Here is an 18149-nt window from a genome sequence, read left to right on the forward strand (position 1 = left end):
ACACGTAACAGTTTTTTTCAACGGAGTTGCAAATGACTATAAACGATCCCAAACGAGGCATAAGGGTCTTATCTAGCGAAACGATTGTCATTTTTGACAAGAAAAATAAAAAATATGCTCTTTTAAACCACAAGTTTTTGTCTAGGTCCGGTCCAGCGCGACCGAACGTAAATGTGTAGTGACGTATGGACGTCACGTGTTACATATATGAAACGCACATTTGCGGACGATTTTAAACAAAAACTAAACACTGGGGCGGAGTTTCGCGTTCTTCCTCTGTGACCTCTTGACGTCATGACGTATTGCGTGGGGTCACGCTTGCGCATCACGACCAGACCTAGACGAGAAATTGTGGTTTAAGGGCGTTTTAACATCTGTAATTCGGTTCATTTGGTCCGGACCAAAAGCAAAAATGATACATTGTAACTGTTTTAGCAGATTTGGTTCCATTTCACACCACACTGATTGCTCTGATCCGCACCAATTGAAACGAACCAAAATTCTGTCATGTGATAAGATCAACATCACTCATTGGCCACATGTATTTGAACGTATTTCCTAAACGGCTTCACGATTGGTCAGAATCAACGTGCGGGGAACCCCCGGAAGTAAACAAAAGAAGGATAATACAGCAGACACCATGGACAGACGGCTGCGCGCTGTAATTATGCCTCCGTGGTTGTTATACATAGTTTGTATACAGCACTCTAGACAAACTGTTCATTTTCAGAATGAATCGCGGATGCGGCTTGAAAACAACGGTTTAATGCACTACAAAACGGCGAAGACAAAAAATTTCCGAGGCTCCGCCCGCACCTCCTCGCAACTCCAGGTATGTCCGCGATTTGTCATTGTGATAATAATTGCTAATAGAAACGGTCAACAAACACTTCCTCATCCGATAATGCACTGCACAGTTGACTACGGCAGCTGGTTTAGTCCAAAATGCGCAGTACTTTTGCAGTTAGGTCGGTTCGATCTTGGATCGTGTTCTCACCACAAACGAACCGCTCTAGAGTTCGTTTGAAAGCGTACCGAGACCACCCCTGCAAGCTGGTCTCGGTCCGCTTGTTTGGTCCGCTTCTGGTGCGGACCGGAGTTCGATTGCTGCATTCTCACCTGCCCAAATGAACTGCACCAACTGAGCAATCGAACTCTGGTACGGTTCAATCGAACTAAACAAGGCAGGTGTGAAAACCCCCTAAAAGTGCATATTTTTTTATTTTTCTTGTCAGAAATGACAATCGTTTTGCTAGATAAGACCCTTATGCCTCATTTGAAACTCCATTGGAAAAAAACTGTTAAGTGTTGAGTTAAGTATTAAATGTTGGGCTCTATTAAAGTCCATTAAAATGAGAAAAATCCTGAAACGTAGTTGCTTCAAAAACATAATTTCTTCTCGACTAAACAAAGAAAGACATCAACATTTTGGATGACATGGTGGTGAGTAAATTATCTGGATTTTCTTTTAAGAAAATGGCTATTCCTTTAATTTAAGAACATTTTTCTTATTCCATTGGCAGATTTTTTTGCTTGTTTTAAAAATCTGTCAATGGGGTAAGCAAAAAATCTTGAACATTTTTCTTAAACACTAAATTCAAGAAAAAAATCTAGAAAAAAATGCCCCTTACCCCATTGGCAGTTTTTTTGCTTATTTTATGCACAAACTCACTTAAATTTGATATTTTGGTCTAAAAACTAGACTTATTTTCTTGGGTCGTTTTGCTCATCAAGAAAAAGCATCTTAATTTCAAGAATTTTTAGACATTTTTACTAAAAACAAGACAAAAATACTAAGAAATGTTTTTCTTGAAAATCATTTTTTGCAGTGTACAAAGTTTAGGTTTAGGGGGAGGGTGTGTGATATAAATAATGTTAGTTAAGCAATATCGCTCGAGTAGGAGTGTGATATAGCTCTATATCATCACGGCTGTGATTAGGCCAGATCACAGCCAGATCACGGAGGCAATCACAGCCGTGATGATATAGAGCTATATCACACGACTCCGAGAGCGATATTGCTTTTATACAACAGTTCGACGGCACACGTTTGAAAAACGAAAACTAGAAAACAACAACGGAGTTATTTTAAAAGCCTCTTTGTTTGAGAACTAATTCTTCCGCCACGGATTTGAGGGCGGCCAGAATGACAGGTAAAATTTTCGGCTGCTTTGAAGCGCATAACAACTCAATGGACGGAAAAGCCGTTACTTTATATTACCGTTTCTTGGTCACAAAGTGTAGTTTTAAGATTAGTTCGGTCGAGAATGTATCTGTATTATATTTAAATCTGCAGTCGATTAGTAAAGATAGCGCCTGTTTGAATGTTTGCTTAGTGAGATTCGGTACGAATGAGAACCAAAGCATGAGCGGACGTCAGTGTTCACTCGCCCCGCTGACCACCGCCCTCTCTGGGCTACATCTCTGACAGGGATTCCCTGGCTCTCATGTTGGCCTTGTTTGTTTATGATCGTCAAAATGAGATCAAATCAGCAGTATTTGGTGTCATGATCAAACTAGTACTTGTTTTTTTATTCATATTTAGTGTCTTTTGTGTTGTTTTTGTTTTGGCGCGAGGTAAAAGTTAATAAAACTATACTTGTGTAACGTTACTATTGCTTTCTCATTTATTCTTAACGCGATACGAGCACTCGATTATTATTATTAAACTTTGTTCTTGTCAGTACTATATAAAACGGTTTTTTATAAGTGTCAGAGAGATGTTTTTGCATGCTGCTTATAAATATATCAGTGGCGATATCTCATAACATGTTTTAATAGTCACGTCACGATAAAGTAAATGATCAATGTCCACATTTAAAAGCTGCGGTGCTTACCTGCAGTTTCACGGTGTTTTCGCGTTCTGATAAAAGATATAGCTCCAGAAAAAAACAAGTGTTTATATTCCTCTTTCCAAGTGTTAATCGTCCACACGATGTGACAAGACATTTCTCCCATTAACTTTAACGTAACATACAAGAGCGCTGATCTTTGACTGATCAGACTGATTTATGAGCTAGTAAACTAATAAGACACACGGAGAGTGATTCAAACGGCGCGTCTGTGTTTTTCCATTCAGAGATGAGCCTGTTTAGGACCTCCATTCACTAGGTGGGGGAATAATACGAAAGGTGAAGCGGTTACAGTGCCGTTATCAGCACAATATCGTATAGCTCTTAGCCAATCAGATTCGAGAACCAGAAAGAACTGTTGTATAATTTAGTATAAGAACCACTGTGTACTATATGGTATGTGTGAGAAAGGAGATGAGCAGATTTTTTTACTTGTTTTAAGCACAGATTGGCTTAAATTTGGTATTTTGGTCTAAAAACTAGACTTATTTTCTTGGGTCATTTTGCCCATCAAGAAAATGCATCTTATTTTAAGAATTTTTTGATATTTTTACTGAAAACAAGACAAAATATAAAAATTCTTTTTTCTTGAAAATCATTTTTTTAAATGAATATAAACACTGCAAAAATGACTTTCTTACTTAGTATTTTTGTCTTGTTTTCGGTAGAGATGTCTAGGAGTTCTTGAATTAGGATGTATTTTCTTGATGAGCAAAACAACCCAAGAAAATAAGTCTAGTTTTTACACCAAAAATATAAAATTTAAGCCAATCTGTGCTTAAAACAAGTAAAAAAATCTGCCAATGGAAAAATAAAAATTTTCTTGAATTAAGTGTTTATGAAAAAAGTAAACTTATTTCAAGAATGTTTTTCTTATTTTATTCCATTGGTAGATTTTGTTCGCTTATTTTAAGCACTAATTTACTTAAAGTTTATATTGTTTTTCTAAAAACTAGACTTATTTTCCTAGGTAATTTTGCTCATCAAAAGAAAATACATCTTAATTTAAGAATTTTTAGATATTTTTATTGAAAACAAGACAAAAATTCTAAGAATTTTTTTCTTGAAAATCATTTTTGCAGTGAAGCTATTCAAAAATCCTCATTTATTTGTCTTTTTGTATGTGTATACTCAGGGGAACCGAGGAAGTGTTTCAAACTCTGGAGGATAACCAGGTGACCCTCTCTGTAATGAAAGCGTCCCGTTTTGTCAAAGCATTTGAAAAGGAAGTCGACCACTGGGAACGTTGCCTGTCTCTGGTGCTGGAAGTCATTGAAATGATTCTCACCGTACAAAGACAGTGGATGTATCTAGAGGTAAACACACACACATCACATTATTTACAAGGTCTGTAGTATACACTTCCTACTGTTTTATACAGTGCGTTATTCACCCAAAACGCTTGACTTTTGCTATGAAAGGTTTGGAAGGGCCTACATTACATTATCCAGGCATATAAACACGCATCTTTTAAACACTCGTGACTTTTCTTTAAAAAAACACAACCCAAAATGCAGCGCATCAGATCTCAGCAGGTTCAGAGGTTTAGCTATGCAGGATGCTGTATGCCAGTACGTGATGCACAAACACACCATAAGAGATTAGCATCACACACATTCGCACTGCTGAGTTCAGAGTCACACATCTGTTTTGTTGTCGCTGATGAGAAGAGTAAACAGTGACTGTCAGACTGGATTTCCTATGTGTACACGTGTTTGTAAACACACCTGTGATGGCTCCAACAAAGCGCCAAACTGTTTTATCTTTCCTTCTGTTTTTTCCATTTCTGCCGTCTGTTAACTCCCATGTTTTGTTCATTTCAGAACATATTTCAGGCCGAGGACATACACAAGCAGTTGCCGCGTGAGACGGCCGAATTCGATGACGTCAACTCCAGTTGGAAGAACATCATGGATCGACTCAACAAGGACAAAAACGCTTTGAAGGGAACACACCACCCAGGTAATGAAGGGATGGTGCTGGATTTTTGGCCTCAAGGGGTCTGACAAAGTCTACTTTGAAGCAGTCGGTTTTCACTTGGTGATGCCCCTGGGCAGCAGCGTATATCTTATGAAAATATGTCCTGGTTACATTTCACTTTAAAGTCAAAAGAATAAAAGATTACGGAAAGAACAATGAAGCCTATTTTAGGACCATTTTGCATTGTGAAACTTTTGGCGTGGACCCTCCTTGCGTAGGGTTAATCTCTTTGTGCCCCCCTCCCAATAAAAATTAATGACAAAAACAATCTTAAACTTAGAATTTAACTTAAACAAACCTATTAAATTCTAGACCATTTCAGCAGCAACAACATAAACAAACGGCTTTTGTGGAACAAATGTAGCTTCTGTAGATGTCCACATAGAATCAATAACAGTCAAAAAAAGACCTTTTACAGTCACTTATTGCAGTAGTCCTTTTGCGTATCAACTATTACACAGATAACTTTAAGGGGACATTTCACAAGACTTTTTTAAGATGTCAAATAAATCTTTGGTGTTCCCAGAGTGCGTATGTGAGGTTTTGGCTCAAAAATAATTTAGATAATTTATCATAGCATGTTAAAATTGCAACGTGATCTCATGAGAATACTTGTGTATTTTTACGTTTCAGTGTTTTTTACTTATTTATTTACTTTTAAAACACACTGATACATATTACTGTATATCGACGATTTGACAGGACTAATACATAAATTATTTACAGCTTTACAAACGTACAAATTTGTACGCAAGTTATTCCTATTCTTAATATTAAAATTGCGGGCATTGGCATTTCTTACTCATATTAATGACATGTTTTCAGTCGTATTTTCTGACTTATTAAAGACAGTTTACCCATTTACCTAATGAAATGATTATGATATTCAGAGAATTTCACAATATTAAACATTTGAAAAAAAAAATTTGTATTTAACTATTCTTTAATATTTAGTTTGCGTTTTCTCCTATGCTGTCTTCTGTGCAATATGTTATTATTACTACTAAGCAATAATTACACCAAAATACAACATAAATTCACAAAAGATATTACTTTTATTAATTTGCTGTAATCCACATCTTTAAAATTCATATGATCGCGAGGAACAGATCCAAATTCAACCCTTTATCCAGCGATCTTGATCCGAGTTCACATCAGCAACTGTAAAGTCAGATTGCACGTTTGTTATATAAATTTTAATTCAAATATCGCGCCTCAAGAAGCTTTACAACACATTGCTTAACGGCATTGATATAAAAAACTCATTGGCTCTTTGCGTGCCACGTGACATATTTGCATCATTTTTGCTTCCGTTGATGTGCGTTTGAAATTTTAAAAAATGCGACATGACTAAAGGGGATCGCGCACCGGCCGCGCAGCTCAGCGCCGCGCCGCGTCGCGCCTAGGAGAACTCGGAGGTATTGTAAACCGGAAGTGCACATTAAATAGCGCGAGCTTCGTCAGATAGCGTCTACTTCAAAATGTAAAATATACGTTAGCAGCCAATGTTAATCATTCATGATGTGGGACACATATGCTGTTATTTAAAGGAACAGAATGTAGGATTGTGGTCAAAACTGGTATTGCAATCACAAAACATGTGGCTAAAACTGGTACTGCAATCACACAACTGGTGGCCAATACACAAAATGACAACATAAACATCAGTTGAGGGCTGCAACTCCACTTTTTAAATGACAATATCCTGGCCAGACCACTATTGTCAGTAATATAAGTATTTGAAATGAAAATGATTTCCTAATGTCTAGTGACATATCAGATCCATTTTATGATTAATTGATATACATTTCTTACATACTGTTCCTTTAATGTGCACTTTGTGAGTGGCGCTCTGTGGCGCGACAGGGGTTTGAACAACTTCCTGAGTCACGGCTGGGCGGCGCGGACAGGCGCCACCTGTCGGCGCCGGTGTGCGTACACTCATAGAAAACAATGTGTTACATTTTTTTAGAACGGCGCGGCGCTGAGCTGCGCGGCCGGTGTGCGATCCCCTTAAGGGAAGCCGGATCAATGTTCTCTTGGACTAATAACTTTAATACTTCTCTTTACTTTACTTCATATACTCCAGAGAGGACCTTGGCTGCAGCACATCGTCATTTTAACTACTTTTGGTCCTGATTTGAATATCCAAAATAAATAAGTTGTTGTGATTACGCTTGTATATCTGTTATGCTTTTTGTAACAGTAACGTTAAATTATTTTAATAAACTGTTTTGCGTAGAACTGTGGTGGCTTAAAATATCTTTTGAATACTATATTGTTACTATTAATTGTTACTAAAATGTTCCTAAACATATCTGTCCATTACGTTGCATAATATAAAAATAATACATTACGTATTTAAACATTTTGTATAAAAAGGGTTTGGGTTTAGGGTAAGGTTTGGGTTTAGGGTCAGGTTTGGGGTAGGGTTAAGGTGGTAACATACAGCTAAAATGGTTAAAGGGAAATTGTACAGTAATCTTTATGGAATTAAAGATATGTACATGTTTTACGTTTTTTAGCTGTAAAATGTAATAATGCTACGTTTAAATGTTGTAAATACGTCTACATTGTATGTTTTAGCATCTATTTAAACATACAAAAAATACGTTTTTGTTTTTTAAGTTACGTTGTACATGTAAATACTATGTTTTAACAGTGAGACCAGGCTGAAAATTGTCACTTTGTAGGTGTGAGCAAAAATGTGCCGTTTTTGGGTGTGTCCTTTAAAAAAGCAAATGAGTTGAACTCTGCACTAAATGGCAGTGCCGTGGTTGGATAATGCAGATTAAGGGGCGGTATTATCACCTTTTGACATCACAAAGGGAGCCAAATTTCAATGACCTATTTGTTCACATGATTGCAGAGAATGGTTTATCAAAACTAAGTTATTGGGTTGATCTTTTTCACATTTTCTACGTTGATACAAGCACTTTGAACCCAATTACAGCACTTAAACATGGAAAAGTCCGATTTTCATGATATGTCCCCTTTAATGTATACAATGTTAGCTACAGGTCCTTGTAGCCTTGTGTCCCACTAGTAGCCAGACCGGTAATAAATACAGACCAGAAGTTCAGTTCAGGGGCGTAACCGCAACAACATGCATGCGTATGATGAAACCGTCTATACTGAAAAAAGCACATGATTAAATGAAGTTTTCTTAAAGTGAAATTAATGTTAATTAATGTTAATTCAATCATGTGGAACCACTGTCCACAAGTTTTTTTCAGTGTATGAGCCTTATTATTCAGAGGTTTAATTACATAGAATTGATAAGAAAATTTTTGCATTTTATAAAACATCATTAAATTGGGCCCCCGACACCATATCGCAACCCTCGGTTTAAGAATAATTCGGTGTTATGCATCCAGTAACTTTCATTGAACACATTTGGCAGACACTTTATCCTAGTGACTTACAGTGCATTAAAAAGTATACATTTTGTCAGTATGCTTGTTCTGTGGGATTGAACCTATAACCTTTTGTGCTACTAATGCAATGCTTTACCACTGAGCTACATGAGCATTTTATATTTTTTCATTATTTTTAAATCTAATGACTTACTGTTGTGTTTTTTTTTTATTTAATGATTTGGTAACATTCTACAATAAGGTTGTATTTGTAAACATGCATTAACTAACAATGAACAATATTGTTTTTCAGCATGTACAGTATTAATTTTGGTTATGTTAGTTATTGTCAATACAATTATTTATTTGAGTTCATAGTGCATTAATAAATGTTACACTTGATTTTATAAATGTATTACTGTAGTAAATGCCAAAATTAACATGAACTAAGATTAATAAGTGTTAGATCATGTTAGCTAATGAATTAGTTAACAAATTCAACCTTATTTTAAAGGGTTACTAATTATTTTTGTATTCTTTTTTTCCTTTTAAGTGAAAGATTTTTTTCTTTTCTTTTTTATTCCTTTAAATTTTAGAGAGAAATATGTCCCAGACATGTCCTTGATGAGTTTTGTGCAATTCGCCCAGTTATTTTCTAGTATAGCATAACTCGAAATACCAAAATTCTCAGACATGCATAATTTAATAACATATTTTATTAATCATGAACAAAAATGAAAATGGACATTTTTGAATCTTTAGATCAAATCAGAATCAAGTTCTAGCTAATGCGCATTCACATTGTAGAGCGCACAGACCAGTCAATGCCTTTACCAATAAGACGATTGGCTCTTATAATTGAAAGACTGGACTTTCCTCTCACACAGCTGCCATATTGAGTGTTACGATTTTTCCAATAGATTTTTCTACATGTGGCCTGCCTCTTCTTCCTCCTTATACTGATTTATTTCATTAAAACTACAGATTCAACTTATGAACAAGACAGAGAAATGTGAAGAACAACAAGTAATGAATTACACATCTCTCTCTTTCTGTTTTTGTTTTCTCAGGACTTTTAGAAAAGCTCTCAGACATGAACACTAAGTTAGAGGAGATTCAGAAGTCTCTGGACATGTACCTTGAGACAAAAAGACAGGTCTTTCCCCGCTTCTACTTTTTGTCTAACGATGACCTGCTGGAGATTCTGGGCCAGACACGCAACCCCGACGCAGTGCAGCCACACCTCAAGAAGTGCTTTGACAACATTAAAAGTCTCCGCATTAACAAGGTGCACATACACACACTAATGTAAATGTCAATGTACGGGTTTTCCCTAAATGTCATCAGTTCTAATACTGTATGTGTGTGTAGATTGGGATCAACAACAAGAAGTCGGAAGCAAGTGGGATGTTTTCAGCTGATGGGGAATTTGTGGACTTCACTCATCCTGTTCTTCTAGAGGGGCCAGTGGAGGTCTGTGTCCAATCCAGAGTCACACACACGTTAGTTGTGCTTGCTAAGGCATATTACAGATGTGGCCCTTAAAAATGCGCGTCTCTGAGAGCAGAATGCCGCGAGGACTTCCGAAATTCTGCGAGATCCCGCAGAAGTGGGGTTTGGTGGGGGATGCAGGAAATACAAAAACCTGTAGATGGCAGTCGTGTTTCATGTAGGCCATACTGACGACAATTTGTGTGCTTAACTTCATGCTGAGCGTATACTCTATGATATTGAAGTAATATGACACGGATTTTCTGTGTTTAGGAGATACTCTTTGATGCCATACAAATGCAGGCTTTTTTGGCAAACCTTTCGTTGGCGAAGTTTTCTTTGCCAGTTACATAAACAGTGACATATTCTTCATAAAATTTCGACTCAAACGCGCATCATTTGTCTTATTTTTTTCCGTGTACTTACAGTAGAAGAGACGTGATGTATGATAACTGAGTCTTATAACAAAATAACTCGCGAAGACCTTTGAAGAGACCGAGCGCATTTACGCAATATCATTAACTAATTTATCTAATTTTACATTTAGTTCATTTTTGCATCTGAACGTTTAATAGCTTTAACATGGTTGTGTTGCGCTTTTCTGCATTACTGAACAGTAGGAATATAAGAAAATATAAGTTAAGCGTGTTGTGTGTATTTCCTAATTATAAGCCTTTGGGAAATTGCACCAAATCTAAACGTGCATAAAAACATGAACATGTCATTTAAATAAGCGAAAAATCTTTTTTATGAGCTCAAAATTTTGAATATAATGTGCTATTGCAAAAAATTGAATAAGAAGTGTGCACATCCAAAAATATTATGAGACAGGTGCTCGATCACAAAAACACTAAATCACGAAAAAACAAAGAACGGCACACTGCTACTATAGCTCTCAATATTTATTATTTAAAAGACAACGTTTTGGTCGAAACGTTGTCTTTTAAATAATAAATATTGAGAGCTATAGTAGCAGTGTGCCGTTCTTTGTTTTTTCGTGATTGCAAAAAATTGCCCATCTCTAAAGGAGAATATTCATCTTTAAAGTTGAAGAAACCAAAAAGTATGTACTGATAAGCATTCGTCAAACATAAATAAATAAATATATATATTAGGGATGTGCCCGAAGCCGAATACGTTATTCGCAAGGGCACGGATAATGGCTTTAAAACGAATAACGAATTCATCCGAATAGCAGAAAAAATATTCGGCCAGACATAATCAAGTGTTTACAGCTAAATTATAAAGCCCTTAAAGCACGCATAATATGTGTGTTAAGTGAATGAGTGTAATCTATAAAATTACATGAATGAATGACATTTTCTGCGCGTCCCTTATTTAGAAACTCGAGATGTTTTGGAATTAGTTTTAAAACGCTCCTAATATCAAGCTTCTTTTAATCCAACTGTAAAAAATTACCATTTTAGTTTTTTTGTTTTATTTAATTACACAAGACCAGAAAACCTTGATAAAATGCTGCACTCTGATAATAAAATATTCGTTAATAACTCCGTGTCTCCGTGACTTCGGTCACAGATGATCTTTAAATTACTTCAAGTTAAAGCCAGCTTCATTGTCAATCTAGGTGAATATAAAATAAACAAGTAAATAGATAAAAATATGAAAATGTAACATTTTAAAAGCAAAATGTATACTGAAGATTATTATGACATGAATTGCAATTAACATAAAAAAGTTAGTAAATAACAGCTGAAACATTTGAATTACAACTTTCTAATTACCTTGTTTAAAATAATTTTGCTTGTTTTGAACTAAAACTGACTTTAAATAATAGAGAATACTGTTATTTAAAATTATAAACGAATATCTGATTATTTATTAATTTAGATGAAGATTAATGAGAGAGTTTTTTTTAAACAATTCGTTCTGTTCGCGCAAACGCTGTAGGCTATGGACATATTTAATAATGAGCTTGACAAGTTTTTTGTAATGCTTAATATGCTTTCTTAAATTCTTGCCAAAACAGATTTTTTTACTATTCTGTCTGCAGGTACTTGCGTGTCTGTGCGTTGGTTTCGGATCTGTCAGTCAGTACGAGTCTTGTTGATCTTAATAACTTTTTAACATAAATCAGTCCCGAACTTTATCTCTCTTAATAACTTTTTAAACATCAAGCACGTTCCGGATTTTATTTTCAAATTCCTGCATGTTTTTAAACCGAAACCAAGATGTCAGACATGACATGCATCTTAGTATTAATCATTTCACTCTCAGAAAACGTATTAGATGTTTAATTAATAGGGTATTTGAAAACATCCCACTCATTTAGACAGAATGGGTCATATATGTAATGTGCTGAAAGACACAATAAACGCTTACAGCGCTCTCAAGTTCAACGCAGATAGGCACAAGCTGTATGAGGGTTTGAAAATTAGAAGTTTGTTTTCCATGCCTATTATTAATGAGAATCAAGTTATTTGTCTTTTTGATAAAAAAATGTGTAATATTATTTTTAATATTACACATTAAAAATTACACATAATATTTTTACAGTTATTTAATTTAAAATTATAATAAAAGCAAAAATTCATTTAAAATTGTAATACATATTTAATGCTAACTTTACTTACAAATTCAGAAAATATTTTTTACAGTGTATAAATAAAACGACATGAAGGAAGTTCATTCCAAAATGTAATGCGTCTAGTAGCAGCTACCACTGACACAGAAAGTCAAGAAATTAAAAACCACCCACCCCCAGGTCTGCCAATTCTTTGCCAACCCCCAATTCTAATCTCCTCTCAGCGAGCGAATCAAAAGAAAACCTTGCAGTTGCTTTGTTTAAACGCAAATCTAGGCCTACTACGCTGTAAGTTATTTTAAATGAATTTCTATAACTAAAATTAAGTGGATATCGGGTAACTTAATTTGACATAATCAGTTCACACGCCAAACCAAGCTATTTTTCACACTGAGAAGTAAAAAATAAGTTTTCCTGCTATACAATTAATAAAGGAGGTGCTGGTATACACAGAGAATTCCTGTCGAGTTTAGCAGTACGGTTTTTAGGTGTGGTCAACTTTACGCAGCGCCGCAAGAGCAGACAAGCAGATGACATCAGAGTACCGCGAGAAATAAGGCGGAGGAGGTTGGTTTCAATCGCTCTCGCGGTACTCTGATGTCATCCACTCATGTTTGAGTCTGTATCAGATGAAAATACAGATTTTGAGGAACAACTTATTGTTTGGAGATTGTCAATGGACGTTTCTTAGTGGTAAGTTTGTTTTTCAGTATGGACCAAAACGCCAAATGCATAAAATAAAAATGTAGTAATATTGTAATGTCTTGGCATGATATGTTTTCTAAAATGTTTAAAAATGAACAAATCAGTTGTGCGAAACTACACAGATATTTTTTTAATGAAACATATTCAGTGGTTTCAGACAGTGCCTCATGGTGGTTCACTTTGCCCCACAGCCACCATTTTGGGAAAACTGCCTAGCTTAGTAATTCAGGCTAATCTTTAGCTAAATCATTCGCCTATCACCAATATTTATGGTATATTTAGACCTGAATAAATCTACTTTGACATAACCACCTGGTATGTATAAATTTTACTTTGATATGATAGGATTTTTTTGTAAAAAAAATCACTTTAATCATAACTCTTTAATTTGTCCTTCCCCTTAACATAGCCAAATATAAATTATGGTTGCTACCTGTATTTGTGGTCACACGGCTACAAATCTGTATGGTTGCCTAGATAAAGGCTTATTTTGCTCCACTCTCCTGTACTTTGTATTAAAAAACGGCTACAGAAGCCGGAGCGCGAGCTACAAACTACAGAGCGAGTGCGCGGGTGCACAATGGTGAAAGAGCAACACACGATGTAAATAACTAGACCAGTGCTCGCAGTACAGACACTTTATATTTTAGCGTACTGCGTACCTTCACTTCCTTTTGCGTGCCACCACTTCTCATGTTGCTGGTACTCTGCTGTAAAGAGTCAAAGGGCGTTTCTTTGTGGCGCTGCGCAGACAGTTCGGCACCGAAGACATCAAAGTACCGCGAGAGCAAGTCGAAATGTTACAAAATGGTCCGACTTTACCTTTGCTCTCGCGGTACTCTGATGTCAAACGCCGACCAGTCAGCGCCCCACCATTTAAAGTCGAACACACAAAGCGTCAAGGCCTGGGCCCGGTTTCCCAAAAGCACTTATGAATGAACGATTACTCCAGAGCATTCGTAGATCTACGATGATTTTCAAGTGCAACTTACGTTACGAAGCTTTTGGGAAACAGCCCGTAATTCTAAGATGATTCGTACGATCGTTTTTACGATCTACTTAGCCTTACGATGCTTTTGGGAAACCCGGCCATGGTCATGACTTGCACATTGTGTGTTGCTTTAGTGTAATATAAAGTGCTCATTTGGTTTGGTGTATTTTGAGTGTGGCAGTCATTCTATTAGCCCCAATCAATCACAAATCATCGCTTCTCCTATTTCTTAGTAGGTGAACTGAATCTAATCTGCTGTCATCTGCAGTTATATTTACAGAGACCAGTTAGATTTTAAGAACTTTTTTTGCCACTTTTAAAACTGTAAAACTAAATAAAAAATATCATATGTGACCCGCTCTGGCGAAATGAGTCGGAAGTCGCAACGTTCTATTTTAAGATATGAGCCGATAATGTGGAAAAACAATGAAATTATCAAAAAATGTATTTTTAGCTAATATCAAAGAACAGACATTAAAAAATAATCTCCCAAAGTTTCGTAGTCCAAATAATTGAGTAAAGGTTTTTAAATGACTATTAAAGTTGAAACAGTTTTACTAAATACGCTGGAAATTGCTTTTATCAAATCCTCTCGTCACCTCCGAGCATCTCCCGGGGAATCCCCTGAAACGTCACTATCTCTCCAAATATGGTGTTACACGTTGTTTTAGAGCCAATCAGAAATCTTCATAAACGCTGATCATTTGTCAATGGGAAACCCCGGGGCACGCGATTGGTCCAGCCATCCTCCTGTCAGTATCGCAGCACTCTCCTCTCCTATTTAACTCCTTTTTGAATTGTTTACACTGTTATTGTCAACTAACCTACACAAAGATATGATTGCATAGGCAAGCAATATTTGTTTCCTTTTGCTTGTCTCTCTGCCTCTCTCAATTTCTCTCACGCGCGCAGGCGCGCGCGCGCGCACACACACACATGCGAAAACGTACACGCGAACACGAGCGCGCACGCACAAACACACACACACACACACACACACACACACACACACACACACACACACACACATTCTGGTTTCCATGTTTTGTGGGGACATTCCATAGACGTAATGTTCTATTCCCTCCCCCTAACTCAAATCCCAACCATCACAGAAACCTTTCTGTTACTTCACATGTTCAACATCATTCTGTTTGATTTATAAGCTTGTTTCCTGGTTTACTGTAATAGCATTTATATTAAGGTCTTTAGTCAAATTAAGCTGTAAATTAAATCGTTTATCCCTTTAAAAATGCAAAATTTTGAAAGATATCTACAAAAAACGGGCAAAAAACTTTAAAGGCGTTTTTCTCAGGTTTTCAGTTGGAAAAAGAGGACAGACAACCTTAATTCAAATGTCTATATCTTTAAAACCATTCAAGGTATGACTTTGACTATGATATCATTTGAAAGCTTATGATCTCCTCTTTCCATTGATACCAAAATCTCAATTTTGAAATTTGGGTCACTGTGACTCATTTTGCTGGATCAGGTCACATATGATATGCCGAATGAGCATATAAACATATGTTTTCTTGTTCGCCCCACGGGTTTAAACGCCGTTTTTTTCCTAAAGAATAATGTTAAAACTTTATTGGTGGTGGTTGAGAATAATTTATATGGCAAAATAATTTTAGCGCAATATAAATGTATCATATTGTTATTCTTAATATAAGAGAATACTCATATATTTTTACAACACTTTTAAATTTAAAACATACATATAAAGATGCTTAGTACAATAGCTTTGCTTCTGACAACAAGTTTCTGTAATAAATCAGTAAATCAATCATAAAATGTTTTGACAGTGCCTAATAAAATGCTTGTCAATTCAAACAAAGCTGAAAGGTGTATAAAACCGCTTGAATTAACAATATCTGAACTGTGCTCTTTTGCATACCTCTACTTTTCTCATGTCTTTCTTTATACCACATTTATCTCTTTAAAATATTGCTACTTTTAGAAATATTTGTTGGCATTTTTTTGTATACTGCACACTTTATACACTTTATATTTTACCAAACCCTGTTGCTGAAGGAGACGGACCGGAGCTCCGGCAAGGTGTGTTGTGGACCCGAGGAGGCGGAGCTGTGCTCCGGCCCAATTTAACCTATCTTTCTGGTACTTCCACTGACTGAGGTATCCGTCCTCCTTTGATGTCTGCCTGGTATGATTTTATTGGTCATCTAGGAATAATTTTCACTTTATTTTACCTAATGGGGCGCAGCGCAAACCCGTTGGTCTGTGACATCACACTACCGTGAGATCTATTCAAAAGCATGCTGTAGGCCTACTGTCTCGCGGTGCTAAGATGTCACATGCCGTCCGATCGGTCTGCGTGGCGCCGCAAGATCGTCAAACGAGCGCTGAGCATTGAGTCAAATAAGACAAGCGTCAGAAAATTACCGAGGTCTGGACGGCCATGCCCTTTGTTTTGCCTCAAAATGCAGACAAATAATGTTTTTAGTAAGGCATGTTTGTTAAAACTAATTTTATATTCTATTTAAACTAAGGCTTAGTCCTGGTTTACGCTTATAAAAAACCGTCCTACAGCTCCTGAGGGGGTGCTCTCTCACTATTCACATGTAAATAAAATGGTTAGAAACCGTTTTTTCTGGTTCTCATTGCAGGACTGTGCGGGGGGAGGGCATTCCGTTTTCATGTGGAGACACTTAACAAACACATTTGAAATACACCAAGTTCCAGATTACAAGCAACACCAAAACACATCACGTTTGGGAGCAGTGCATGTAGGCCCTACTTATTTGAGTATAATGGTAGAGTATTGTGTTGGACACTATTTCAAATTGTCCTTTTCTCCACACAAATAAAACACTGATGTGCATGTCCATAGATCTTAGAGTCATTGCTATCATTTTCACTTTGTGTTGGGTTAATTCCCTGACCAGACCTCGATCATTTTCTTACGCTCGTCTTATAATTTGGCTCAACGCTCAGCGCTCGTGTGGCTTCTTCCTGCACCGCGCAGACCGATCGGCATGTGACGTCTTAGCAGAGGTGGGACAAAGTCATTGTTATGCAAGTCACAAGTTTGCTCTAAGCAGACCTCTTGGTGATGTCAAAGTACCGCGAGAGCGATTCAAAGCGGATTTCTCCACCTGATAACTGGAATCGCTCTCGCGGTACTTTGCTGTCACTCGGCTGTGGGTTTTTGTAGCGCTACACCAGTCGGCTCCCCAGTCACTTTCGCGCCGCTATAGTAATTTCATATGCCGATTGGATCGCGCAGTTCGGCAGAAAGTCAAACACACCAAATATATAGCCTAATATGTATATGCATTTCAACCCGCTAAAGTAGCAAGTGTAGCATGCTAATGGAGCGGCGCGGCCGTGTGAATTTTTTGTGAAATGGGTCAGTTGCTGCTGATTCTTGCCATAGCTCCGTTGCCCAAATGCGCACGCATACGGTGCCATGTCATCATTGTGTACAAACAGTTAAATGGTCTATTAAGTTTTAAGATGAAGTCAAAATGAAACCGAGATGACCAATAAAATCAAACCAGTCAGACAGAGGTGCAACACAGGTCAGATGCGCCGTTAGTGGTAGTGCAAGAAAGATGTAGCCTAAGTAATCAAACGCTGACTATTATATACAGCAGTTTAATGACGAGAAATGTGAAACCGCAGTGACTGTCAAGGTGACAGGACAAGAAACATTACTGCAGTTGAGCACATATGGGTGTCCAGATTTAATGCGCTGCTCTTACTCCCTTCAGTAATTCACTTTCCGTTATTCAGCGTGTTTATTAACAAAATTCAACGCCACCCTTTAATTCTTGAAGATATGTTTTTTTACTGTATAATGATTAGATTCACTGTGTTGTGCTGCTAAGCTTGAACTTGAAAACGATGCATCACGTGCACGGTACAACGCTTCATCCACCCGTAGTGCGCGTGCACGGAGTTTAAATGTTCATATTTTGGCTTGAACATTTTATTGCATTTAGTCCTAAGGCCTACCTGTTAAAGTCATTAAAGTTAATTAAATAACAAAAGAAGAGAAAGTGTGCAGCAGTGTGCCCAGGATGGTAAAATAATTATTACAATGTATTCCTAATGACCAACAAAAGTTTTCTGCATACTAATATGGTTTGAAATCTATAGGTATTTGATTCTTTGGTTTTCTGATTTATTAAAATTCATATATGTAGAGCAGGGAAATAAGAAGTTTTTTTCCTGGGGTGCATGCCCTAGAAAATACTTATATGGACCTC

General features: G+C 36.8%; 1 protein-coding gene across 1 annotated transcript in view; it reads left to right on the forward strand.

Moving 5' to 3' along the window:
* The window catches only part of dnah2 (dynein, axonemal, heavy chain 2), a 282596-nt gene that overhangs the window by 144657 nt on the left and 119790 nt on the right, over positions 1–18149 (forward strand). Inside the window, exons 29-32 of the mRNA XM_055198209.2 lie at positions 3988–4168; positions 4676–4814; positions 9259–9476; positions 9560–9661. Coding sequence (XP_055054184.2) covers positions 3988–4168; positions 4676–4814; positions 9259–9476; positions 9560–9661 — 640 coding nt within the window. The remainder of the gene's footprint in view (positions 1–3987; positions 4169–4675; positions 4815–9258; positions 9477–9559; positions 9662–18149) is intronic.

The sequence above is a fragment of the Misgurnus anguillicaudatus genome, chromosome 21 (assembly GCF_027580225.2).
Source record: "Misgurnus anguillicaudatus chromosome 21, ASM2758022v2, whole genome shotgun sequence".
In the NCBI taxonomy this organism is placed as follows: domain Eukaryota; kingdom Metazoa; phylum Chordata; class Actinopteri; order Cypriniformes; family Cobitidae; genus Misgurnus; species Misgurnus anguillicaudatus.